Source organism: Artemia sp. Qi Xiang Cuo, chromosome 15, assembly GCF_049724085.1.
Source record: "Artemia sp. Qi Xiang Cuo chromosome 15, ASM4972408v1, whole genome shotgun sequence".
Taxonomy (NCBI): Eukaryota; Metazoa; Arthropoda; class Branchiopoda; order Anostraca; family Artemiidae; genus Artemia; species Artemia sp. Qi Xiang Cuo.
The window spans coordinates 14468002-14495743 of NC_142808.1; the positions used below are offsets into that span (position 1 = coordinate 14468002).

Sequence of the window (27742 nt, forward strand, 5' to 3'; positions counted from 1 at the left end):
AGGGCAACTAACCCCCCTCTCATGACCACCATTTCCAAAACACATCTAATCAAAACTTTGAGATAGCCATTTTGTTCACCGTGGTTGAAAGTTCTGTAAATGAGGTCTTTGAGGATGATCCCCCCCTAAGCCCTTAGGACTAGGGCTACAGCCCTAGTGTATGCCCAGGGGGCATATAAGGTTTTTATAGAAAGTGTTGTCGTAGAAACTTCAAAAAGGGCTCATTCAATTGGAAATTGAAAGGGCTGGTGCCCTTTTCAATAGTCGAAAGTGATTGGAGGGAAAGTACCCCCCCCCCTCTCTTACGCCCACCATTTCCCCGTACATACGCGTTCAATAAAAATTTTGAAAATTTTGTCAAAAGCGATCGGAGGGCGAATGCCTCCCCCCCCCGATCACGCCCATCATTTCCCCAAATAGTTCCAATCAAGATTATGGTATAGCCATTTTGTTGAATGTAGTTGAAGGGTATGGACAATACGTTTTAAGTATGACAACCCCCTCCCCCCACAGCGCTCAGGGCTAAAGTTGTAAGTTATGCCCTGAGGGCATTCCAGGTTTTTATAGAAAGCGTTGTCGTAAGAACTTCAAAAAGGGCTCATTCGATTGGAAATCGAGAGGGCTATTTCCCTTTTTAATACTCGAAAGTAATCGTAGGGTGAATCACCCCCCCCCCCCATCACGCCCATCATTTCCTCAAACATTTACGATCAACATTTTGATATGGCCATTTTTTCAACGAAGCCAGAATATAATTTGTACTTTCCTGATAAATATTCTCTTAAATATTTTCACTTTTATAACCTTAAGAAATCAAAAATCAATCAAGATTTTAAGGAATAAATATCAGCATATGTATATTAAACTGACAATGCACATTTTTTTCAGTAAAGTACAAATTATATTCTGGCTTTTAGAAATCATAGTGGTATAGAACCCTACTCATATCAATTTCTGCACGTTATGAGTTTGGCTCTGTTATTTACTTTAATTTCTGTTTGTTTTGGGTTTCATTTATTTATTGATACTGATTTGTGGTAGTTGTATGATTGGTTGCTTATTTGATTCTATTTTTATTCATTTTTGGTTTAATGGAGTTCTTTACTTTTTTTTTGGAAAACTTGTTTTGTGGAAAAAGTTTTTTTAATTAATAAATAAAAAAAAAAAACAAGTTGTAGTTTGTTGCAAAAAAGAATTGTTTCTAGTTATTACTTATAGGGATCCAAAATAGATTGACGTATTGAATTATTTAATTGATTAAAGATCATTATTTTATAGATTGGTAAAGTTTCCACATCCTTTGTTCAAGCATTCAAAAAACACAAAGTCCAGTCTCCTGAAAATAATATTACCTATATTGCTGGATCGACGCCGTCTGCAGTAGTATTTGAGGTAACCTTGGAAATTCGTGAAGCTGATAGCAAGGTAAGTTGTCTTTTATTTTCTATGGATGATATTACCCTATCTCTTCTTTAAAATCAGTCTGATATCCTAATGACAAGGAAAACCTTCGCCTTCAGTTGAGTTTTACGAGAGGTTGAATCTTGTACCCAACCAAGTTTAAATGAAATCCTATTATTACTATACTCAAATGAGCTGATGTCAAAGATTGACGTACACCTTACCAATGGGTCCCACAAAGGTTGGATTGAACCTATGCTCAACATAAAATGACAGGAATTAAGAGACCTCTCCTAGTGACAAGGAACCCCTCCATCTTCAGTTGAATTTTATGAGAGGTTGTATCTTGTACTCCAGCAAGTTTAGTTGAAATTCTACTATTACTTTATTCAAATGCACTGATGACAAAGATTTAACGTACCCCTTACCCAATCGGCCCCACAGAGGTTGGATTGAACCTATGCTCAGCTTGAAATGGCAGGAATTACGAGACCTCTCCTAGTGTCAAGGAACCCCTCCATCTTCAGTTGAATTTTATGAGAGGTTTTATCTTGTATCCCAGCAAGTTTAGTTGAAATCCTACTCTTACTTAAATCCCATAAAGGTTGGATTGAACCTATGCTCAGCTTGAAATGACAGGAATGAAGAGACCTCTCCTAGTGACAAGGAACCCCTCCGCCTTGCTTTGAGTTTTACGAGCGGTTATATATATCTATATATATATATATATATATATATATATATATATATATATATATATATATACATACATATATATATATATATATATATATATATATATATATATATATATATATATATATATATATATATATATATATAAGATAAGGACATCTATGTAGTTCTAGTTGCATGGGAAATAGTTGGGTGTCATTGCTGACTTTAATGGCCCGCACTTACGCTATACCTCTAAAGGCCACAGGACCAAAGGAAAGACCTGAGAACAATATGCTAAAACCCTAGTAGCCTCGACTTCTGTGGCACACTATAAGCACACAAATATTCAATATCAGTGAGCAAATACAGTGATGGTTTACAACGAAATATGGTTTACAAAACCCAATCAAAATCAGAACTTCGTATTTTTGAAAGAATTACGTTAATCAAATGAAATTAATAAGGAAACCATTATTCATAACTTCATAAGCAATGGATGAATAGCATGGCCGTTCGAAAGGGCGGGCCTAGGAAAGCTGCCTGGGGTGCCGTGACTGGGGGGCGCCGTGGTAAAGGTTGCTGGGGCTTTTTTTTATTTATGTTTGAATTGAGAGGGAGGCGTCATTATTAATTTTACCCTGTCCCCTTATCTCCTAAGCCTACCTACATTTCTGGAGAAGAAATGAAGAATTCCTCTATGGGGCGTTTGACAGTTGATTTTGTCCAATTTCTTGGATAAGACACTGTCTTGAAAGAGGGTTTAGTCGAAATCTGTCTACATGTCAATATTAGACTGGGTAAAAATTGGCAGTGAAATTTCTTTTTTTTATTTCATTTTATTTGGTATGAATCCTCCTCTTTATATTCTCCAATAATGTTCGTTTTGTATTTTATCACTTCTTTTTGTTATTCTTTCCCCCTTATTTGTAACCTTTGGGTTTTCTTCGGAGGATTTTGTTGTCTGTATTTCTTACGCATGTTATAAGTTGGAGAGATAATTGATCCTTTCCTTTAAACGTGTCCATTGTACGGCTCCGCCAGAATGAACCATTGTTTCTGAAAGTAATACAACATTTTGTTTATCTAATTAACGTATTATAATACCAGTTGTTTTGTTTTCAGCTTTGGCTCAAGATAGCTTCCGCTTAATAAAATTCGTTGTCAATTTGTGTTATTCTTTCAATAACATAGTCATCAATTATGCTTTGGAAAATATGTCTTCAAATATCTCAGAGAACATTGATTAAATAGAGACCGGCCTGTAGTTCCCAGAGCATTGTTGCCAACGCTTTGAAATAAACTGTACCAGTTTTTCAAATAAAATTGTACCACAAGAGATTAATTTGTACCATCTGAAGAGTAGGTTAGACTTTTGCCGAAACAAGAGGAAAATTTTCGATAAACTAAAACTTGAACAGATATCCGAGTTAGAAAGGATATCTGTTGAAGGACATGTAATGGAAAATTTGATTGTACCAAAAAATTTCCAAATGTACCGTATTGTATCAGGACCTCCAAATTGTACCAAAAACGGTACAATTGTTAGCTATCCCACGTGCGTAGTCTTTCCAAATGTTCTGCTTCCTTTTTACTGACTTGAGGATTCCAGATGTTAAACAGGGAGCTATAGGCGTTGATCTTTTTGATCGAGGATTCCTTAAAGGAGCTTTTAGAGAATAAGACGTGAATTTGTTCTCAGCAGTGTCATAAAACTGGCCAAATATATCGTTCTAATTGCCCAAATGAGTATTTTCTGGCAATGAAAAGTCCCAGGAACATCTACTCAAATCTTCTTTCAGTCTATCCAGTTCCACTGGTGAACAACAGAATTTCAGTTTGTCCTGGGGGACTGATCTTTGTGGATTTCGGAGAATTCGAAACAAGGCTGCAACTGGAAAATGATCGGAAGTATCAAAAAGCAGTACTTCATTCTTAATGGAGTGAAATGATGAAAAAATGTTGTCAATTAATGTTGCTGACTGATTTGAAATTCTTATCGGTATTTTTATACCGTATGGAGCCAATCCATACGAAATTAGTAAAGTCAAGAGGTAAGAAGCAAGTCTAGACGTCGGTCCCGAAGGTCAATGTTGAAGTCACCCATCAATACAACTTCAGATTTTTCAGTACAAATTTTTCCAAGAACATCTAACGTTTCCAGAAATTTTTTGGAATACCCTTTTGGAGATCGATATACTTCGTCAATTATTACCCTTTCTTTAGCGTTGATGGGGACTTCTTTAAAAAGTGACTCAAATACCTTTTCAGTATTTGCACTTAAATCATGTCTTAGTACGAACTGAAAGTTATTTTGGATTTAAAAACAGAGTCCTCCATTTTGGGATGTCTTACGGTTAAAAATACTTAAAAGTGCCTGATTTTTCTCACTCAAAAATGTTTCATTGAGACCGATAATTCCAGGGCAAGAATTCCTACATAATAATTAAATGTCAAACGAATTCAGGCCCTGAATGTTAAGATGCAAACTGGAAATACATCACCCCACCGAGCTTCGGAGTCCCAAAATCCCAACTCTTTTACAAACACGCTATCAAAAATATTCTCAAAATTTTTATCAAAATTTATATTCGGGGCTTTATCCACCGGATTATTTATAATTTCATTAAAATTAACTCCCTGAAGTTCATAATAATTTAATCTCCCTTGTGTTATATTAGCGTTAATCTTCAACGGAAAATCATTCTTAAACATAATTACGTACCAATGAAGATAGTTACGGACCAATGCTGTAGTCGCGTAAAGCCCATATTTGTTTTGAAATCCTTTAATTTTTGAAGATTTTCTCTAATTGGCCTGTTTGTGCGCTATCTATAAAATTAAATTATTTTTATTTATTAAAGACCCCCCCCTGAATCAGAATTCTGTACATGTGTCTGATTCGAGTTAAATAAACTATTTAAACCGTTCAGAGATTGATTTGGCTTATTAATACCCTGTTATGGGAGTTGACTGCTACAGCTGAATTTCTAATGATCTTTATACTATTGTTTAAGGGGAACTACAATTCCGTCCCCAAGGATAAGAATTTCTTCAAAGTAAGAAGCAATGTGGAGAAACAGGTTGTGATAACTGTCCTGCAAATCAGCGATAACATTGTCCTTGATATTGAAAGATGCTTTGGAATATTAATAAGTGCTGGTAAGGCGGTCAAGAAGAGTGATGTCCATCTTTTGGGAATGGTAAGTCTTTCTTGAAGTTATTGCAATAGCCTAAAATGAGTTAAAGCCTCGGTTATAAAACTGAGATATGTGGTACCCTAGGAGTCTTTAATGGGACTGGCGAAATGATCTTTTTTTATTACTATTCAAATTGTAATTTCCGTACTATATTTTTGCAATTATAGCAGGTAACATTGTTTTGGGATAAATTTATTATTCATATTATTATTATTATTATTTATTGAAAAACCTGTCATACAAAAAGGAAAAGATGGTTCTTGATGTGAGTAATGCAAATAATAAGTCTATGGTTGTAGTAATTTATAGACCACCTTCAGGTAATGTTGAGGAGTTTATCGAACTGATTGATGAATTTTTGGGAAAGTTACCAAGTTCAAGAATACCATGTTTTATATGTGGGGATTTTAATATTGATTTAAATATGGTTGATAGAAATAGTAAGGTTAGACACTTTGTTAACACAATATTAAGTTTTGGTTTTTATCCTGCAATTAACATTTGCGCACGAGTGACAGAAACTTCAGAGTCTATAATTGATAATATTTTTGTAAATATCAATTATTTATGCCCCACAGTAGTTATCAATAGTGTATCTGACCATTTTGGGGTTGCAATATCTGTACTTGGAACGTTTGGTCCAAAACCCAAGAATAAAAGAGTGCCAAAGATGCCTTTTGTGGATGGAAATGTGCTTTTGAAGTTTAAGCGGAAGCTTAAAAGTGCAGATTTTGAGTTTCTTCAGGGTAGTACAGGTATTGATACCAAATTTGATAAATGGTATGAAAAAATAAAATTACTATTTCAAGAGTGTTTGGAGTTTAAAGAGAGAAAGCAAAGATATAAGTTGCCAATTAAACCTTGGATTACAAAAGGATTACTAGCCTCACTGGAAAACAGGCAAGAGATGTATAAAAAGTGCGTGACTCAAGGTGCAGCAACTGATAAGGAACAATATAAAGAATTTAATAGAAAATTAAAAAGTCTTTTAAGAAAATCAAAAATGGATTACTATGCACAGAAATTTAAAGATTATGAAGGAAGCCCGGCTAAAACGTGGCAACTGAATAAGTCGGTAATAAGCCCAAATAGTGAACCAATATCTCCTAGTAATTTGCCGTGGGTTTCGGGTTGTGGCGTAGCCAATAACTTGTGTACCCACTTTTCAGAATTTGGGCTAAGAATATCGACATCTGTGGAATGCATAAATGGTGATGGTACATACCAGAATTTTCTTCCTGAACCAAGTGATACAACCATTAATCTTCAACCAGTGAGATCGCGTGAACTTGAAGATATCTTAAAAAATATGATAAAATCGGCAGCTGGAAGTGACTTTATAACCTTTCAAATAGTTCAAAAAATTTACCCAATTATATATATAGTCATCTGTTGTACCTTTTTAATCAATGTTTTGAATTTGGAGTGTACCCTAATTGCTTGAAAAGTGCTTTGGTTATTCCTCTGTATAAAGGAGGTGATAAGGAAGATATGAACAACTACCGTCCGATATCTCTACTTCCAGTGATTTCTCGTATTTTGGAGAAATTGATTTATAGACGACTGATGGATTCTTTTGAAAAAAGATGTTTTTTTTATTCAAGTCAATTTGGTTTTTGAAAAAATATGTCTACAGAGCACTCTTTATTATTTTTAACAACATTTTTTAACGATTTCCTAAATTCAAGGTTAAGGGTGTGTTCTATTTTTCTAGATATTTTGCAGGCTTTTGATTGTGTTGATCATAAGATTTTTTTGGCTTGGATTGAAAATTCTGGGCTCCTTTTTAAAATGCTGAAATTGATTGCTTAATTTCTTGAAGGAAGAACGCAAAGAGTACGGCTGGGCACAGTTCTATCAGAAGAGATGGTAGTAAAGTGCGGTGTGCCACAGGGGTCTGTGTTGGGTCCCCTATTATTTTTTGTGTACATTAATGATCTAAATGGATGCCTCAAACAACTGTCAACTCCAAGGTACAGTAATGGTCCGGTGCTAGCAATACTTCCAAGTTTTGCTGATGGTAGTCAATTTACTATCATCTCACTATCATTTACTATCAGCTATGATAGTCATTTACTATAAGCTGATGATAGTCAATTTATCAATTGAAGATAGTCAATTGACGGTACTTCAATGTTTTGCTGATGATAGTCAATTTACTATCATCTCACTATCATTTACTATCAGCTGATGATAGTCAATTGATGGTACTTCCAAGTTTTGCTGATGATAGTCAATTTACTATCATCTCACTATCATTTACTATCACCTATGATAGTCATTTACTATCAGCTGATGATAGTCAATTTATCAATTGAAGATAGTCAATTAATGGTACTTCCAAGTTTTGCTGATGATAGTCCATTTACTATCATCTCACTATCATTTACTATAAGCTATGATAGTCATTTACTATCAGCTGATGATAGTCAATTTATCAATTGAAGATAGTCAATTGATGGTACTTCCAAGTTTTGCTGATGATAGTCCATTTACTATCATCTCACTATCATTTACTATCACCTATGATAGTCATTTACTATCAGCTGATGATAGTCAATTTATCAATTGAAGATAGTCAATTAATGGTACTTCCAAGTTTTGCTGATGATAGTCAATTTACTATCATCTCACTATCATTTACTATAAGCTATGATAGTCATTTACTATCAGCTGATGATAGTCAATTTATCAATTGAAGATAGTCAATTGATGGTACTTCCAAGTTTTGCTGATGATAGTCAATTTACTATCATTTCACTATCATTTACTATCACCTATGATAGTCATTTACTATCAGCTGATGATAGTCAATTTATCAATTGAAGATAGTCAATTAATGGTACTTCCAAGTTTTGCTGATGATAGTCAATTTACTATCATCTCACTATCATTTACTATCAGCTCTGATAGTCATTTACGATCAGCTGATGATAGTCAATTTATCAATTGAAGATAGTCAATTGATGGTACTTCCAATTTTTGCTGATGATAGTCCATTTACTATCATCTCACTATCATTTACTATTAGCTATGATAGTCATTTACTATCAGCTGATGATAGTCAATTTATCAATTGAAGATAGTCAATTGATGGTACTTCCAATTTTTGCTGATGATAGTCCATTTACTATCATCTCACTATCATTTACTATCACCTATGATAGTCATTTACTATCAGCTGATGATAGTCAATTTATCAATTGAAGATAGTCAATTGATGGTACTTCCAATTTTTGCTGATGATAGTCAATTTACTATCATCTCACTATCATTTACTATCAGCTATGATAGTCATTTACTATCAGCTGATGATAGTCAATTTATCAATTGAAGATATTCAATTAATGGTACTTCCAAGTTTTGCTGATGAAAGTCAATTTATTATCATCTCACTATCATTTACTATCAGCTGATGATAGTCAATTTATCAATTGAAGATAGTCAATTGATGGTACTTCCAATTTTTGCTGATGATAGTCCATTTACTATCATCTCACTATCATTTACTATCAGCTATGATAGTCATTTACTATCCGCTGATGATAGTCAATTTATCAATTGAAGATAGTCAAGTGATGGTACTTCCAATTTTTGCTGATGATAGTCCATTTACTATCATCTCACTATCATTTACTATCAGATCTGATATTCATGTACTAGCAGCTGATGATAGTCAATTTATCAATTGAAGATAGTCAATTAATGTTACTTCCAATTTTTGCTGATGATAGTCAATTTACTATCATCTCACTATCATTTACTATCAGCTTTGATAGTCATTTACGTTCAGCTGATGATAGTCAATTTATCAATTGAAGATAGTCAATTGATGGTACTTCCAAGTTTTGCTGATGATAGTCCATTTACTATCATCTCACTATCATTTACTATCAGCTATGATAGTCATTTACTATCAGCTGATGATAGTCAATTTATCAATTGAAGATAGTCAATTTATGTTACTTCCAATTTTTGCTGATGATAGTCAATTTACTATCATCTCACTATCATTTACTATCAGCTATGATAGTCATTTACTATCAGCTGATGATAGTCAATTTATCAATTGAAGATATTCAATTAATGGTACTTCCAAGTTTTGCTGATGAAAGTCAATTTACTATCATCTCACTATCATTTACTATCAGCTATGATAGTCATTTACTATCAGCTGATGATAGTCAATTTATCAATTGAAGATAGTCAATTGATGGTACTTCCAAGTTTTGCTGATGAAAGTCAATTTATTATCATCTCACTATCATTTACTATAAGCTATGATAGTCATTTACTATCAGCTGATGATAGTCAATTTATCAATTGAAGATAGTCAATTAATGGTACTTCCAAGTTTTGCTGATGAAAGTCAATTTACAATGATAGTCAATTTAATGAAAGGGACCATAGTTATGAAACTAGAAATGTTGAATTGGTTAGAACGCCGGTTTCAGTTACTATAAGATCTAAATTTTCTATTAGGTATATTGGTCCTGAAGTATGGAACAGGCTTCTGGCGGAAGTAAAAGGTAAGAAGGTTCTTGAGGAATTTCCTGCTTCTTTGCAATGTATTTGTTTTAACCAGTATTGTAGACACGGATAAGGAGATTGATCTGGGAGTGAGTAAATGCTTGTGAATGTTATAAGAGAAAAAATTTGCTTGTGTGTTGATTTAGGTGATTGTCGGTATATGAAAGGAAGCATGATGAGTCATAGAGCATGAGTGTTGATTTCCTTTAAGTTCCCTGTAAAAAAATGTATTATCCTTAGAATGTTGATTAATTCTTTAGTAGGGGTGGGGGAGGAGAGGAGGAGTCAGAGAGTATTATTTCCCCGAGGAAGTGTATTAGTGTATAAGTAGTTGGTGTTCCTTTTTTTGGGTCATCCCAAACACGCTAATATGCGTCGGGACCTATTTTGATATTGTTAGTACTATATGCAGTTTTGTTTTGTTAGCATTATATGGAGATATGTATGTTTTTTTTTTCTGACCCATTTGTTAATAAAAAAAAAAATAAACGAAAAAAAAGAAGAAGAAATACACATAAACAAAGCAGTTATACATGTGGTTTATATATCTTTGATGACGATATTCTTTTTTTTTCGATTATAAACCCGTCATACAAAAAAGGAAAAGACGGAGCAATAAACGAAAAAAAAGAAGAAGAAGAAATACACATAAACATAGCAGTTATACATGTGGTTTATATATCTTTGATGACGATATTCTTTTTTTTTCGATTTATTTTTTTTTCAATTACAAACCCGTCATACAAAAAAGGAAAAAACGGAGCAATAAAAGAAAAAAAAAGAAGAAGAAATACATATAAACACAGCAGTTATACATGTGGTTTATATATTTTTTATGACGATGTTCTTTTTTTTCGATTTATTTTTTTCGATTATAAATCCGTCATACAAAAAAGGAAAAGACAGAGCAATAAAAGAAAAAAAAAGAAGAAGAAATACATATAAACACAGCAGTTATACATGTGGTTTATATATCTTTTATGACGATGTTCTTTTTTTTCGATTTATTTTTTTCGATTATAAACCCGTCATACAAAAAAGGAAAAGACGGAGCAATAAAAGAAAAAAAAAGAAGAAGAAATACATATAAACACAGCAGTTATACATGTGGTTTATATATCTTTTATGACGATGTTCTTTTTTTTCGATTTATTTTTTTCGATTATAAATCCGTCATACAAAAAAGGAAAAGACAGAGCAATAAACGAAAAAAAAGAAGAAGAAATACATATAAACATAGCAGTTATACATGTGGTTTATATATCTTTGATGACTATATTTTTTTTTTTTTATTTTTTTTTTTAGATTATAAACCCCTCATACAAAAAAGGAAAAGACGGAGCAATAAACGAAAAAAAAGAAGAATAAATACAAATAAACATAGCAGTTATACATGTGGTTTATATATCTTTGATGACGATATTCTTTTTTTTTTCGATTATAAACCCGTCATACAAAAAAGGAAAAGACGGAGCAATAAACGAAAAAAAAGAATAAGAAGAAATAAAAATAAATATAGCAGTTATATATGTGGTTTATATACGTATCATTGAGGACGATATTCTTTTTTTTTTCGATTTATTTTTTTCGATTATAAACCCGTCATACAAAAAAGGAAAAAACGGAGCAATAAAAGAAAAAAAAGAAGAAGAAATACATATAAACACAGCAGTTATACATGTGGTTTATATATCTTTTATGACGATGTTCTTTTTTTTTCGATTATAAACCCGTCATACAAAAAAGGAAAAGACGGAGCAATAAACGAAAAAAAAAGAAGAAGAAGAAATACACATAAATATAGCAGTTATATATGTGGTTTATATACGTATCATTGAGGACGATGTTATTTTTTTTTCGATTTATTTTTTTATATTATAAACCCGTCATACAAAAAAGGAAAAGACGGAGCAATAAAAGAAAAAAAAGAAGAAGAAATACATGTAAACACAGCAGTTATACATGTGGTTTATATATCTTTTATGACGATATTATTTTTTTATTTTTTTTCGATTATAAACCCCTCATACAAAAAAGGAAAATACGGAGCAATAAACGAAAAAAAGAAGAAGAAATACACATAAACATAGCAGTTATACATGTGGTTTATATATCTTTGATGACGATATTCTTTTTTTTTTCGATTATAAACCCGTCATACAAAAAAGGAAAAGACGGAGCAATAAACGAAAAAAAAGAAGAAGAAGAAATACACATAAATATAGCAGTTATATATGTGGTTTTTATACGTATCATTGAGGACGATATTCTTTTTTTTTCGATTTATTTTTTTTGATTATAAACCCGTCATACAAAAAAGGAAAAAACGGAGCAATAAAAGAAAAAAAAAGAAGAAGAAATAAACATAAACAAAGCATTTATACATTTGTTTTATATATCTTTGATGACTATGTTCTTTTTTTTTCGATTATAAACCCGTCATACAAAAAATGAAAAGACGGAGCAATAAACGAAAAAAAAAGAAGAAGAAGAAATACACATAAATATAGCAGTTATATATGTGGTTTATATACGTATCATTGAGGACGATATTCTTTTTTTTTTCGATTTATTTTTTTCGATTATAAACCCGTCATACAAAAAAGGAAAAAACGGAGCAATAAAAGAAAAAAAAGAAGAAGAAATACATATAAACACAGCAGTTATACATGTGGTTTATATCTTTTATGACGATGTTCTTTTTTTTCGATTTATTTTTTTCGATTATAAATCCGTCATACAAAAAAGGAAAAGACAGAGCAATAAACGAAAAAAAAGAAGAAGAAATACATATAAACATAGCAGTTATACATGTGGTTTATATATCTTTGATGACTATATTATTTTTTTTTTATTTTTTTTTTTAGATTATAAAACCCTCATACAAAAAAGGAAAAGACGGAGCAAAAAACGAAAAAAAGAAGAAGAAATACACATAAACATAGCATTTATACATGTGGTTTATATATCTTTGATGACGATATTCTTTTTTTTTCGATTATAAACCCGTCATACAAAAAAGGAAAAGACGGAGCAATAAACGAAAAAAAAGAAGAAGAAGAAATACACATAAATATAGCAGTTATATATGTGGTTTATATACGTATCATTGAGGACGATATTCTTTTTTTTTCGATTTATTTTTTTCGATTATAAACCCGTCATACAAAAAAGGAAAAGACGGAGCAATAAACGAAAAAAAAGAAGAAAAAATACACATAAACATAGCAGTTATACATGTGGTTTATATATCTTTGATGACGATATTCTTTTTTTTTCGATTTATTTTGGGTACTCGTATGATAAACCCCCTACCGCTCAAGTCGTTCATTCATTGACGTATTATTGAACTGTTTTTTTTTCGTTAGTTTCTTTCAGCTTAGATTGAAACAATAAAAAAAGAAGTGACAGAATAGATGAAAAATATATATTTTGGGCTATATATTTGCAAATTAGGGTTGGGGTGGGGATAAAGAATTTGTGTGAAGTTAGAAAACAATTCTTACTGCATAATATGCAGAATAATTGTACCTAAACATTAGGCATGCAGACCCGCTATACTTCACCCCCGCCCCCCTAGTTTGCAAATATATAGCCCAAATTTGTTTCTAAAATATTATATTTTTATCATACTTTGTATATTTCATTAGGATTGAGCGTCAGAGAAACATATTAGAAGAATATTAGGTAGGGGGTATATTATGCAAGTACCTTATTTTGTTCGAAAATATTTTTTTTTTTGCAAACTAAGGTTTAGAAATTTTAACATTCATTTCAGTACGTGACCATTTTTTGGAGAAAATTGTACCTTTCCCCAACGAAATTGGCCGGGGATCGACCCTGTTCAGTCAGTTTACCGTATTTACTGGTTAGCCCTGTTTTTAGCCAACCCTTTTTTTATTACATTTGATGCCTTTTTTTCTCAGAATTGATGAGCAATGGATTTGCCAAGAACATTATTAAAATCCATTTTGAGTTATTCTGCTATTGCTAGAAGATAGGAACCTAATTTCTTTGTAAGTGAGGGGCTAGCAAAATCAAAGCTGATCTAGATTTTCGTACATTTATGCCTAAGAAGATAAGTTACTTCTTTTTGGCGGGTTTATCATTATCTACCATTAACTTAATTCCTAATAATGATGGGTTGTACTAACAGGATAAAAGAAACTTGGCTGGTTAGATTCATTTAATAGAGGGAGGGGAAAGGTATTTTTATGTGAGGAGATGTTCTGAAATAATAAAAAAATCATGTGTTTTTCAGGTCAAATTTTTCGACCTTTGGACTAATCTTCGACCTAATTCTTATCTGCATATGATCTTCATTCGGTAACCTATTATGCTTGAGTGCCCTAAGAAAGTTTTCTGGGGGAAGCAAAGATTTTAGAAATAGGTCTTTTGTCTCAGGTCCTCCATTTCCGATGGAGAGGCTAGTCCCTGTACTGTAATGTACTTCATCGGAAAATACTTCTTTTAAAATATAGGCTCTGTTTTTTTATGTTGTTTTTATAAAAAAATTCAGTTGATGATTATTTCTGTGTATAGGTGTCTATGGGGACTGTGATTAACGATGGAAAGGCTGTTTATACGATCACTGGATCCTGGGATCCCGGAGACCCGGCTTTCAGCCAGTTAAATAAGGAGACACCGAAAGATACTGATCGGGTTTATATGACAGTTGCTGTTGACCTTGTAATTAGTGGTAAGTAGTGAACTTTTATATTCTTCCTGAATTATTTTTTAACAAAACAAAACAATTTTGTAGATAAAACGAATAGAATTTCCTCATGAATAAAATAGATAAATTACAAAAAAATTGACAAAAGGTAAAAACATAAAAAATCTAAAGATCCTCAGGAGACATTGTTGGCACATAGAGTGTCAAACTAGTGTTTCAGTTGCTGAGTCTTTTGCACAAGGACGAGTAGCAAGCTTGTCGCCCAACCTAGCGGCAGTGGGGATCGATCCCTGTGCCCCGTATTGCCCTGCAGAGCCCAGCAATGTGCTACCGCAGGCTTGAAGTGAAGAAGTAAGCAAAAAACTAAGGACTGTGAAAAAATCAAAACTGTAGAAGTAAATAATAGCATACTAACTATGGTAACTAGTACTAATATTAACTAATGCTAACATAAAGGAGGCCCTAGACGGTCGATCATTTTGATCAAAATTTTCCGTCAATCGATTGAATCAAGCATGATTGACCGTCTAGGAACTTGCTTGACACTTGAGTCGAGCATTGACGGTGATTGATGGAAAGTTTGAATGACTCAATCATTTCGATCAAAAGCAGTAAAACAACAAAAACAGAACCGGTAACCTGGATTTATGTTGCTGCTTCAAAAATTCACTTATTTATACCAGTGTGTTCTGGGTATCCACAACACAAAAAACTATACAAACCAAAAGTAAATCGTCAATGTACATTAGCTACCCCATCATCAGTGAACATTAGCTACCCCATCATCAAATAACTACTCAGGAGGAAAATGCTACTACACTGTTCATTCGATCGCCAAGAAAATTTAAGAAGTTGTTGAGTACACTCTTGTGAAGGTTTAATTGTAAATTCTGTAGAAGGTTTTAAGTGTAAATACTATTATATTGGCAGAAAAAAACCATTTAGACAATAGCTACCTAATCATCAATGAACACTAGCTACCCCATCATCAGTGAACATTAGCTACCCCATCATCAAATAACTACTCAGGAGGAAAAATGGAAATTCCAGATTCGCATACATACTTGCAACACTGTCTCAAACGCTCTTGGAAGCTATGGTCCAAATCTCACCCTAAATGAGGTTTTTAATTACTATACTATTATAAGAAGTTTTGTAATATTGAGGTACTGTTCTATTAACCGGGCTCTTTTATATAGTGCTAGTTTGGTTAATGCCAATGAAATATAATAAAAAAGGATGAATATATAAAAGTTTAGAAACGAATTTGGGCTATATATTTGCACATTAGGGGTGGGGGGGGAGGGGGTAAAGTATATCATACACTAAATACGTAACCTAACCTAACCTAGGTACCTTTCCCCCCTAAAAACCAAAAAAAAAACAATTTAAATACAGTTCTTGCCTTTGTTTATATCCCAGAAGGCATTGTAAACCTGTTTTCATCACCTGTCTCGGTCTATTTCGTGACTGGTGTGCATTGCCGTATTCAAAGGAGCCCGGTAAATAGAACAGTACCCATATTGATGATATGCTACTTGCAAAATTTTTAAGCAACAGTAATTATTTTCTGAATAAAAATGGATGTCACATCCTCTTCATCTATTTTGTTTTTTTCAGTGGAGTTATTCCTGTAGGTTTTTTTGAAAACTCCACTAATTCTGGGTGCAAATTTATAGATTTTTTCTTCATACTGTTCATAATCACAAATAATCACAGCGAGAAATGAGACGTTATCAAACAAGGAAAAAAATATCTATCACACAAAAATCAGAAATCCATGATAACATATAATTTCCAATTCAAGGCCAACAGAAAAAAATTAGCATCAAAGACTCTGTAAAGCTCTTGTTAGGTTAGATAATTACCTTAAGTCTGCTACAGTTCTAGATGAGTTTTTTTTTCAATCTTAAGAAGTAGTCGAGTTAGGAGAATAAAATTTTCAGTCATGGATTCAGATCTTAAATAGTTCTTCAGGGGGGTGTTTTCAAGAAACTTTATCTACTCCTTCCCAATTTCTAAGGAGTAAATAACATAAGGTATATTTCTAAGGTAAATAACATAAGATAAACTTATCAAAGTTGCCCCCTAAGGAGCAACTTAGCACAGAACAAATTTTAGCCGATAGTAACCGAAAATTTAAAAATGGCTTTGAAAAGACTGTCAAGCGAGGAACAATTGATATTTGAACCAGATTCAGGGACGGTAACTATTATTTCCATTAATCTTCATAATAAAAGTTCATTGCGAAAGTAAATTTATTGGAATAAGAAAAAAAGCTGAAACCCCGCGAAATAGGAAAATCGAATTCTTGCCCTAATAGAGCGAAACAGGAAAAAATAAAGTCGAAGTTAAACTATTTGGTGCAATATGGGCGCCCCCTTGTTTGGCATGATCTTACATAATGAGTACAGATAGATAAGTTGAACTAACATATTGGCAGAAAAACAAACATTTAGACAATGTAATTATTTTCAGAAAATAATATTCAAACCCTGTAACCCTCCCCCTGGATACGGTCTTGTTCATGAATGATACATGTGATTTGTACAGATTTTACAGCACTTACAGAGAAAATTCAGTCTTAATCCTATTGCTTTGTAGATGAATAATATCAAATATTCAATTTCTCTATTTTTTTAATGATATCGTTGGGCGCTACACTGTAAGTGACGCTTGTAATTCTTAATCTTTTCATTCCCGTATTAAATCGCCGGAGATCAAACTTAAAAGTTGTTCATTCTGTTTGATCATCATCTTTAAAACAATAAAAAAAAAAAAAAAAATACAAGTTTTTTTCAACTGAGAGTAAGGAGCAACATTAAAACTTAAAACGAACAGAAATTATTACATATGTATGGTGACCCCTGTTCAACACCTCGCTCTTCACGCTAAAGTTTTTCGGCGTTGTTCTAATCCAGATTTTTCCGGTGAACGGACCGCCAGTTTTTTTTATATATCTATTGGTGTCGAAATTCCTTATTTTAGAGTTTCGGTTTCTATTGAACCGGATCGCTCCTTTCTTACAGTTTGTTACTTTTGGGTCATATTCTTCTTACTTTTAAGGGTCATATTAATCTCATGAAGGTTTTAGGAAAATGTTTAATAGATTTGTCTTGGCTCAATACCGAAAGTCCTTTTTCATTCATTAATTAAGTCTCATACCCCTTACTCCCTAAATACATTGATGACAACTTTCCTTTTTTCTGAAATCAGTTCTAAGGGTGAATGGATAATGCTATATATAAAGAAACTAATCGTAAGCACATTGTCTGCCGCTTGATCGACAATTAATTTACATTCTTTGGATTGAATTCTTCGCTCATTTTTCAACTCCATGGTAATCTTTCTAAGATTCTAGCTTTAATTACTCTTTTGTTTCGGATCACTCTAACCAAGATTTCGTTTCTAGAGTAACATTCAAGTCCCATTCACTCTGTCAGCAAAATCGTATTTTAAACACATGAGTACGTATCATATTGTGTGGAGTAGCCTGACTGAACCTGTTCAATAATGTGGTACTATTAAAAAGAATGAGCAAAGACTTCTTGGTTCTAGTTTTTTTTCCTTCCTTCTGTTTACTTTTCCTTTTTTTTTCCTACTGTTAATAATTTTGTTTTTTGTTTATTGTTCGACGTTGTATTCATATCAACAGTTGAATGACGTCAACTGTTGAATAACTTATTCAATAAATACGTACACGTGTTTGTATTTTCTCTGTAGTTGGGGAGCCAAAGTTGAAAATCTGACAAAATAGCAATCTGAGGGGGACAAGTGATTTGAGAGAGGTTTTAGACTAAATCGACCATGCTGATTACGAATATCTCGGGAATATAAGCGCCAAAGGTGCGCTTGGTGGTTTTTTGCAACTAAGTTCGTTGATTTTTCTATTTCACTCAGACTAAGTCCAGCTTTCTACTAGAATATTGTAGTTGTCTTTTTTATACCTAGCCAAAACATTAGGCGATCGTTAATTTACCACATCAGTAAAAAAAAAAAAAAAAAAAAAAAAAAAAAAAAAAAAAAATCCTGCTTCAAGCACAACAGCTTCAATATGCTTCAAACTGCTTTTACAAGCTTTTGCTTTTTACAATTTTATTAACATACGATTGGTCGAATATACATAATTTAAATATGTTTAGCAATGTTTTTTAAGTTATTATTTAGTCAAACTCGTCGTCACTTTCAGAAAGATCGCATGACCCAGCACAAGCACAAAGCAAGTCGCACTTGCGGATTCCAGCACAGGAGCACTTTCCAATACACATATTTCTACACTTGCAATGAACTGCAATACGGTTTATAGAAATCGGCCACTGCGACAATGAATTTGTCAGAGGAATAACCCCGAAAGCGTCACTGTATACCCATCCAAAATTTAGGGGGTCTAAAACTATTGGTTCAGACTCCATAGCCTGTAAAACGATTCCCCACTGATATACAACTCTAAGGATGTGATATTTAAAGCTGTTTTCAGTGGGCGGAAGATTTTTTAATGATTTTTTCCTATGGAATAAGTGCACTCGCAAGTCATTCAAGGAGATAAAGTCAGTAGGATTCTTTCCATAGGCTGCGATTGTTACTTTTCTTGCCACCTCCGTCACTTCCTCAATATAATTTGATATGATGACGAGGTCAATCTTGACTTTTCTCGTCAGTTTCGCCATGTCACTAACAAGATCAAATTTCAAAGCTGCTTTCACAAATGTCTTCTTCCCCACAGAATATGCAAAGCTCGTCGTGTCAGTGCCACTAAGGCAGTGTAGAAGTCCAATGCTGTCAATAAAGTCCCGTGGAAGAGAAATAGCTAGCTCGTGCACAGGGAAAATTCTGTCAGGAAATTGGAGGAATAGTTCCTTCTTGTTGTACTCTTCCGTAGCTAACAGCGTAGAGGAGTGTTGCAAAAGTATCACCAGAATATCAGTGTCATTGGCCCGAACAATGACAGAAGAACTTCCATTCCTAAAGCTGGAAGCAACAAGGACTGCTACACGCATGTCTGCTTCTTCATGTGTGCTTGCAAGCTCAAGACTAAGAGGAGGCAAAGGTTCCAGGGATCCTTTTCGTTAGGCAATATCCCAACATGTCGACGATCAGGGAAACCTCCAGCAAGTATAATATCAAAGTTCTTACTTTTACTTCCAATATTGCTCCAAAACTCATAAATAAAAGCCACCAAGTTAGCTTTGCAGGAAGAACTTCTAAGAATTGATTGCCAGGAATCACCGAGTTTGATGCTGTCACTATATTTGGTACTGACCCTCAAACTCTGCTCACCCCTTCGTCTATGGCAACCACTACTGTCCTTTAAGCACACTGGTGAGTTAGTTGGGTCCTTGATTCCAAAAATTCAATCATACCGGTCAGAAACTACATGCAGTTGGCATAGATTTTCCGGGAGCTGACTAAAAACCTTGCACGTCAACCTTCTTGAAAAATCAGACAATGTCTCATCCCTTGACGGAGTCATAGTCCTTAAGAGTGGCATAAAGTCCAGAATGAGAGATAGCCTCTAATTGACATCAAACACTGGCAAAGAGTAGGCCTTAGAATCTAGGCAAGACAACCCTTCTATAAAGTTTATCAGATCAGATTTCTTTCCTGTTCTTAATCGGAATCCCTCGGATTGCGCTTCGAACAATGCCGGGGAATACTGGAGGAGTTCATTAACACCAGCACAAATGATGGTCAACTGACCTCTTTCTGCTGACATGAGCTTCCCTAATTATGTCTGGCCTCACTGTGCAATGATCTTACCATGCTTGTAAATGTTATTCAGACTCACATTGTCAACATTCCAAATGTCTTGTGGTTTGAACATGTGTTTATCTAGACCTTGCTCCAAGTTGTCAAAGAAAGCTCCTACAGAGTGACAGTTGAAAGTAGTTGCCTGTCCTAAGCTTGTACCTTCTGGCATTCTTGCCAATAGAGTTTTACAGCAATCCATAGAACCATGGTACCAATCTTTACCTGCAATTCCTCCACTGTCTCAACTTCCTTTACATTTCCTGTTATCAGGTCCTTTTATACTCTTAGTAATGGCATAAGTGTATGCAAGTTCATGTGCTTCTAGGGGAAAACAGTCAAAATGCAGACCAGCTATCATTTTCAAGCATGTTTTTATTCCTTTTTCTTGTTCCTCTGCAGATATTTATTATGGTATGTGTTGTAACAGGGTATAAAGAAACTCAGGTACAGACTTTGTAGAGGGATATTCAGCTTCTTAACTTTGTTCATGTACCCCTGCAGTATTTATCTTGGGACACCCATGGCACTTGCAGAGAATCCAACCAACATTTTGTGAAGTAAGACAGAAAAAAACTGCCTTTTTTCCTTGTGGACCCCAGTCCCTTATCTTTCTTTTTTCCTGTGTTTTATTTTTAAGCATTTTATATTTAATGAAATTTAAAGGGAAAAAAAATAATTTAAATTCACCTACTGGTCTGACAGGGTTAAAAAACACCAGAATTAGGTTTTGTGTTTTGAGCTTGCCTTCAGCCTTAAAATGTGCTGTTTGCACAGCTTTTACAAGCATAGTCCACTTGTGGACACCTTGGTATGGCATGCTGAACCTACCTTGGGTATTGTGAGCAATCATAGGAATTCACCATCTCACAGGATGAAAATGTAAACAGCAAACCAGCAAGATGGCATGTTTTGGAAGCTGCCAAAAGACAGGCAAATAATAAGAGAATACAATGTGAGTTTATGGCTTTTCTAGTTTTAGTAATTAGGTGCAGGCCTTTAGACAAAAATTGAGCAAAAATACCAGATTTAATAACCATAAAACATGATCCAATCTGATATTCTTTGTAAAAGTATTAACCAAGGCATTTTAAGCAAGACATTTTAAAAACATACACTGCCATAAGAAAGACACTTTACAACAAAACATTTTAAAAACACACACTGCCATCCATCAGATCCTATAATCTACCAGAAGTACCCATAGGTGGGATCCCATAGGATTGGGATTACTTGCTTTAGCTAAACATGGGCCACATTTTGGTATTTAATAGGCTATTGCCTAACTTTAAACATTTGAATTGAATTCTTAGAACAAGAAGCTTTTATCTAACCATAATGTAATTTTTATCTGGAGATTTACTAGGCTAGTGGCAAGGTTTCTTCCACAGCAGTTAATTTAAGCATATGCTAGTCTACATGAAATAGGCTGGACCAGCCTAGCGTATAAGAAGCTTAAAGCAGAATTATCTGTCAATTATTTAACTAGGTATACTTAAGCATTAATCTTAGAATAATTAACAATAATAAAAAAAAAGAAGTGAAAAAAACTATACCTTCTTTTTCGTTTTTTATTTTCTGTTTGTAAACAAAAATGAAAAAACATACGTAGGCGATGGCGTTGCAGTTGTTCTTGCAATCGCCATCTAGCATAATATCTTAAATTAAAATTCTAGAAATTGGCTTATAATTTTTTACCATAGATGATTGAGTCGAAACTTTGACCTCATGTTAAACTATGAAGCGCACTTTGGTGGTCGCAATTCCCGAAATAAATGGAATCAGCATGTTCAAAAACATTGTTTCCAAAAGTCAGAACTCATGTACCAAAATGTTTTTTACAAATCGTTATTTGACGACTTTTTCAACTTTGGCTCCCCGACTACTGGTTCTTCCTCTGGCTTTTACTCTATACCACAGGCCATTAAATGGCCCCTCCTCAACACTTCGCTCTTTACGCTAAAGTTTGAATTTTGTCCCAATTCTTTGGGACAGAACTGGGACTCCTGAAACAAAGGTTGTTTAATTAGATCAAAATGAAGCTTTTTTAAAAATACTAAACAAATTTACCGTTATGAGCGAGGTTATGATGAAGGGGCAGTCCCCTTCGTACACGTAACAATTTCTGTTCGTTTTAAATTTTAATGTTGCTCCTTACTTTCAGTTGAAAAGATTTGTTTTTTTTTTAAATTTAATACTTCTTAATTGAATGGTAGCTAAAGCCTTTGCTGAAAACTTTTCCCTTGAGCAATATCGCTTAGAAACTGACGGCTTAATGGCCAAGAAACTGACATGGTTTGGCCATTTATTGGCCCCAGAGGGCTTTATGCTCCGATCTGTTGTTAGTAATAATAATAGCATTTCAATATTGAAAACGGTCACAAAAGGGTGAGTGATAGGATTTTATCTCTTAAGTAGTGCATCCAAGTAGTAACGGCCTTTTTCACTACAATTTTTTTCCCCAAATTTCCGTTACTTTGATTCCAAAAGGTGTTGATTGTATCTTTTCTTGTGATTTTGCGTTCTAATACATTTCTAGGTATACGTGAACCTGTTCGGTTTGATATTGAGACGAAACTCAAAGTATTTCCACAGAGTGAAAAATTTTGGTACATCAGTAGGAAACATCATTTTGAACATTTCACTTTAATACTTAGTCAAGTAAGTATTTCTTTCTTTTTTGATACTTTCTTTATAATTTTAAGTTTTAACCCTTTTAACTTTGTGCTTTAGGGCTATAGTGAAATAACCTTCAACGCTATCTAAGCTTTTGGCGTCACTTGGCATTTTTTTCATGTTTTGTAATTGTTTTTTCTATCAGGGAATGATATCAGACACTTATTATTAAACTAATTTTATAGATTGTGCAAATTGCATTTTACTGAACATGCAGATATAAAATCAAAATATACATTTTAATCTTTCCCCTTCCGCAAGTTCGCTTGCGCAGTTCGCTTGATTCGTAAAATCGCAGTTTGCTTGATTCAAAAAGCATTTACTTTTTGTTATATACCATAATTGCATCGAGTTCAAACAGCTGTGTATTCTGAGAGGGAAGTGAAAGCCAAAATTAGAAGGGGTAAGTGAATTTCTGAGCTCTTCTTAAGAAAAAAGAATTAAAAAGAACCCAGATTAATTATTTTAGATTTTGTAAATTTTTGTCATTTCTTCCTCCTTGGACAAAAAACAAGGTTCTTATTAACAAATGTCTTGTTCATGAGATTTCTTGTTTTTAAGAAATTTTTTGTTTTGATATTACTGTTATTTGTTTTGTTATTGTTATTACTGTTATTTATTTTGATATTACTGTTTGATATTACTGATATTTTTTGTATTAAGAAATTTCTTGTTTTGATATTACTGTAAAATTGGAAATTCTACACAGAAACCTTTCGAATACCGCCTGTATCCGTATTTCTCCGCACCACCGCCTTATCAGGTTTTTTCAATAGTAACTTGTTTTGCTTTTTTGTTTATCAAACAGTTCTTGGTGACAAACTGTAAGGAGCGACCCGGCTCAATGGTAACCCAAACTCTAGAAAACGGGTTTTTGATACCAATAGATATATCCAAAGGATCAGATTTTAATTCTGAATTCTAATATATAAATTTCATCAAGTTTAGTCCTACCCATCAAAAGTTACGTGCCTTAGAAAATTTGGCTGATTTTCAAAAAAAGGGGGAAAGACCCCCTAAAAGTTATAGAACCTTAATGAAAATCACACCATCATATTCAGCGTATCAGAGAACCCTACTGTAGAGTTTTCAAGCTCCTATCTACAAAAATGTGGAATTTTACATTTTTTGCCAGAAGAAAGATCACTGATGCGTGTTTATTTGTTTGTTTTTTGTTTTTTTTCCCAGGGGTGACCGTATCGACCCATTGGTCCTATAATATCGTGGAAGGGCTCATTCGAACGGAAATTAAAAGTTCTAGGTCCCTTTTTAAGTGACAAAAAAAAATGGAGGGCAACTAGGCCCCCTCCCACACTTATTTTTTCCCAAAGTCACCCGATCAAAATTTTGAGATAGCCGTTTTGTTCAACATGGTCGAAAATATGATAAATATGTCTTTTAGGGTGACATAATCTCCCAAAGTTCCCAGAGGGAGGGCTAAAAGTTATGAACTTTACCCAATGTTAACATATAGTATTAGTTATTGGGAAGTATACAGAAGTTTTCAGGAGGTTTTTTTCTGGTAGTGGGATGGAAGGGTGGGTCGGTGGTTATGTTGGAGGATCTGTTCATGAAGGAAGTTTTCATGGGGGAAGGGAAATTGCCATGAAGGGGGCGCCGGACTTGCCAGCATTATTTATTGGTTATTGGGAAGTATACAACCATGTTCAGGAAGGATTTTTTCTGGGGGGGGGGGCTAGAGGAGGGGGTTACTCTGGAGAAGATGTCTGTGGCGGATGTTTCGTTGGGGTAAGATACATTTCTCGGAAGGGGGCGCCGGATTTCCAAGCATTAGAAATTAAATCGATCATTAGACGATCAGAAATTAAATAAAAAAAACAAGTTTTTTCAACTGAAATGTAAGGAGGAATATTAGAACTTAAAACGAACAGAAATTATAACGTATGTGAGGGGGTTCTCCCCAAGTCAATACCTCGCTCTTTACGCTACAGTTTTTTTAGTGCTTTCAAAAGAGCTATCTATTCTAATTAAACGGCCTTGGTGATTCAGGGGTTTGTGAATTAAAATTTTTTCTAACTTTTAACGTAAAGAGCGTGGTATTGACTAAGGGGAGAACCCCCTCATATAAGTAATAACATATACGTAATAAAAAAAACATAAAAAAACAAGCGATACGGCTCAATAGTAATCGAAACTTTTAAAAACGGAATTTTGATGTCAATAAATGTATCAAAAGAATGTGCTTATAATGCTGATCCTAAATATATAAATTTTATTAAGTTTAGTATTACTCATCAAAGGTTACAGGCCTGAGAAAATTTACTCGATTTTTTAAAGAGGGGGGAAACATCCCCTAAAAGTAAAAGAATTTTAATGAAAATCACACGGTCAGAATTCAGCGTATCAGAAAACCCTATTACATAGGTTTCAAGCTCATATCTGCAAAAATCTGCAACTTTATATTTTTTGCCAGAAGAAAAATATACGAATATAGAAGTTAGTTACGTAAGTTAATTTGTAAAGACATCCATTTAGCAAAAGAAAAGTAAAATTTTTATGCAAATAAAAGCTGCATTAACTAAAAAACGATCAGAAATTAAATAAAAAAAACAAGTTTTTTAAACTGAAAGTAAGGAGCGACATTAAAACTTAAAACGAACAGAAATTATTCCGTATATGAAAGGGGCTGTCCCCTCCTCAACGCCTCGCTCTTTACGCTAAAGTTTGACTCTGTCTCACAACTTTATTTTTTAAAACAATAAAAAACTTTAGCGTAAAGAGCGAGGCGTTGAGGAGGGGACAGCCCCTTTCATATACGGAATAATTTCTGTTCGTTTTAAGTTTTAATGTCGCTCCTTACTTTCAGTTTAAAAAACTTGTTTTTTTATTTAATTTCAGTCTAAAGTCTTAGGCCGTTCAACCGTCTTAGCCAATTTTTCTTAGATTTTCTCCTTTTTTTTTACTTTTTTTTATTTTTGTTGTTTCAGTGTCTTGAATGTTTTTTGTTTTCTTTATTTACTCTGCTCTTTAAACTTTTTTAAGTTCTCATGTATGCAGTGTATTTTCTTCTTTTTTATACTCCACAAGTGTCATCTTAGTATATGATGTGGGTTAGAAATAAATTATTATTACTATTTTGAGTGGATGGAGTCTGCTGTAGAAGATTTGATTGGAATATCGGTTCATAGTAAGGAGTGAGTCGTGTATGTGAGAAAATAAATCCGTAAAACAGATATACCAGTTTGTTTTGCTTATGAAGTTAAAAAAGTTTGTTTTTTGTCGTTTAAATAGAAGCCAAGATAGAGCTTATAGAGAAAAGTGGAACGGTAAATATAGAATATGTTATCAATGTAATTTTCTTTAATGTTTTTTTTGTATATTGCGTATATAATTTATGTAAAAGAAAATTATAATGATGAAAGTACATTCATTTTGTTTTGTTATTTTTATTATTTAAATTGATTGTTTTTTAATGATTGTTTTTTTTATTATTCTTCTTTTTTGTGTTTTGGTCTAACTTTTTTTTATCTTGCCGGCATGACGGACCACCATTTGGAAAAAGTCTGAAATGTAAGACATCCGGAAGAGTAAGGTCTTCCTGTGGTGGGAGGACGTCTTTTATTACGGAAATTTTTTTTTATGAAACGTTTTTTGTAGTATATGGTGTTTTGAAGTGTGTCTGGCTTGGCTGCTATTTAATAAAAAAAAAATCGTACGTGACGTCCAAGGTTTAAAGTAATTTTTCTTTAAACTTGTCGTCACTAATAGAAGTGGTTGGATTAAAAAAAAAAAAAAAAATTAGCTGTGCATGCTTTCAAAACATCGATGCCCTGAAAAAACTCTTCTCTCCTGAAAAAACCTCAAAGTTCATCTGGGGTGGACTTGTAAGAAATCCATAACCTAAATAGATAAGCAACCAATAGATAAACACCAGAGAGCCACCATAGATTATGCCCCAGAGTTCTGTGAATATTCTACACTAGCGGTCTCAGAAGCAGATTAAAACTTTGAACTTGCCAGAAGAACCATCACCAGCTGGTTATGCAAAATCTTTCTGAAATTATACAATGTATTTGCGAGCCGATGTGCAAATAGTGGGGCAGCAAAGTAGTAATGCTACTTCGCAGTTTTCAAATTTGTTGGCAGATTTCGTCTGAAAACACCATTTTTAACATATCAAAATACTTTTTGCTCAAAGAAAAGCTGTCAAAACACAAGCTGTGGTTCTAAAATGTCGGCAGCTTTTAGAATTCTGTTGACTGCTATTGGCAGTTTTGGAATTTTTTCCAAGCCTGCGAACCATAATCTGAAAAGGTTACGAACCATAATCTGTTTAACCAACCTAGTGGTGAACGTCTGTACTAATTTATGCTTTTTGCTTTGAAATTCAGGGTGCAATTTTTGATATGGGAATTTTAGAAGCAGCTTTTGCTGTAGAAATTTCAAAAACTATTTGAGAGTTTCTGCAGATATGTACTTGAGTTAGCTACTTGATTGGTGCTAAAGACAAACTAGAACTAGGCAAATCGTGAGTTTTGCCCAGGCAAAATCGGCAAAATCGGCAGATTTTGTCTGAAAACACCATTTTTAGCATATCAAAATACTTAGACTTGATTTCCGTAGGCTGCTAAGGGGCCATTGTGTTGGTTGTTATGATTTTAATTAATATGTTTTTTTTCTTTTTTTGCCTCAAGTAGTGCCAAACAGTATGAGGATTGGTAGTGAATATTACTGGTGCCCCTCGGGGAATTGAGTGAGCAAGAAGTGTCTTCTCTTTTTTTTTTTTTTTTTTTTTTTTTTTTTTTAAATGATGTGAGGATGTAAGTTGAAAAGAGATAATACCTGACAAGCCAAATCGTGAGTGATGTTGGACTGAAAA

At 33.6% G+C, this 27742-nt stretch overlaps 1 protein-coding gene across 2 annotated transcripts in view; it reads left to right on the forward strand.

Annotated features, from left to right (window-relative positions):
• The window catches only part of LOC148943363 (rab GTPase-activating protein 1-like), a 263084-nt gene that overhangs the window by 20341 nt on the left and 215001 nt on the right, over positions 1 to 27742 (forward strand). For both annotated transcript variants that reach the window (XR_016143011.1, XM_089101934.1), the window contains exons 4-7: positions 1279 to 1425; positions 5094 to 5279; positions 14349 to 14505; positions 22766 to 22887. Coding sequence is in view for 1 of the 2 variants with exons in the window: in XM_089101934.1 (XP_088958060.1) it covers positions 1279 to 1425; positions 5094 to 5279; positions 14349 to 14505; positions 22766 to 22887 (612 nt within the window). In the remaining variant the exon portion in view is untranslated. The remainder of the gene's footprint in view (positions 1 to 1278; positions 1426 to 5093; positions 5280 to 14348; positions 14506 to 22765; positions 22888 to 27742) is intronic.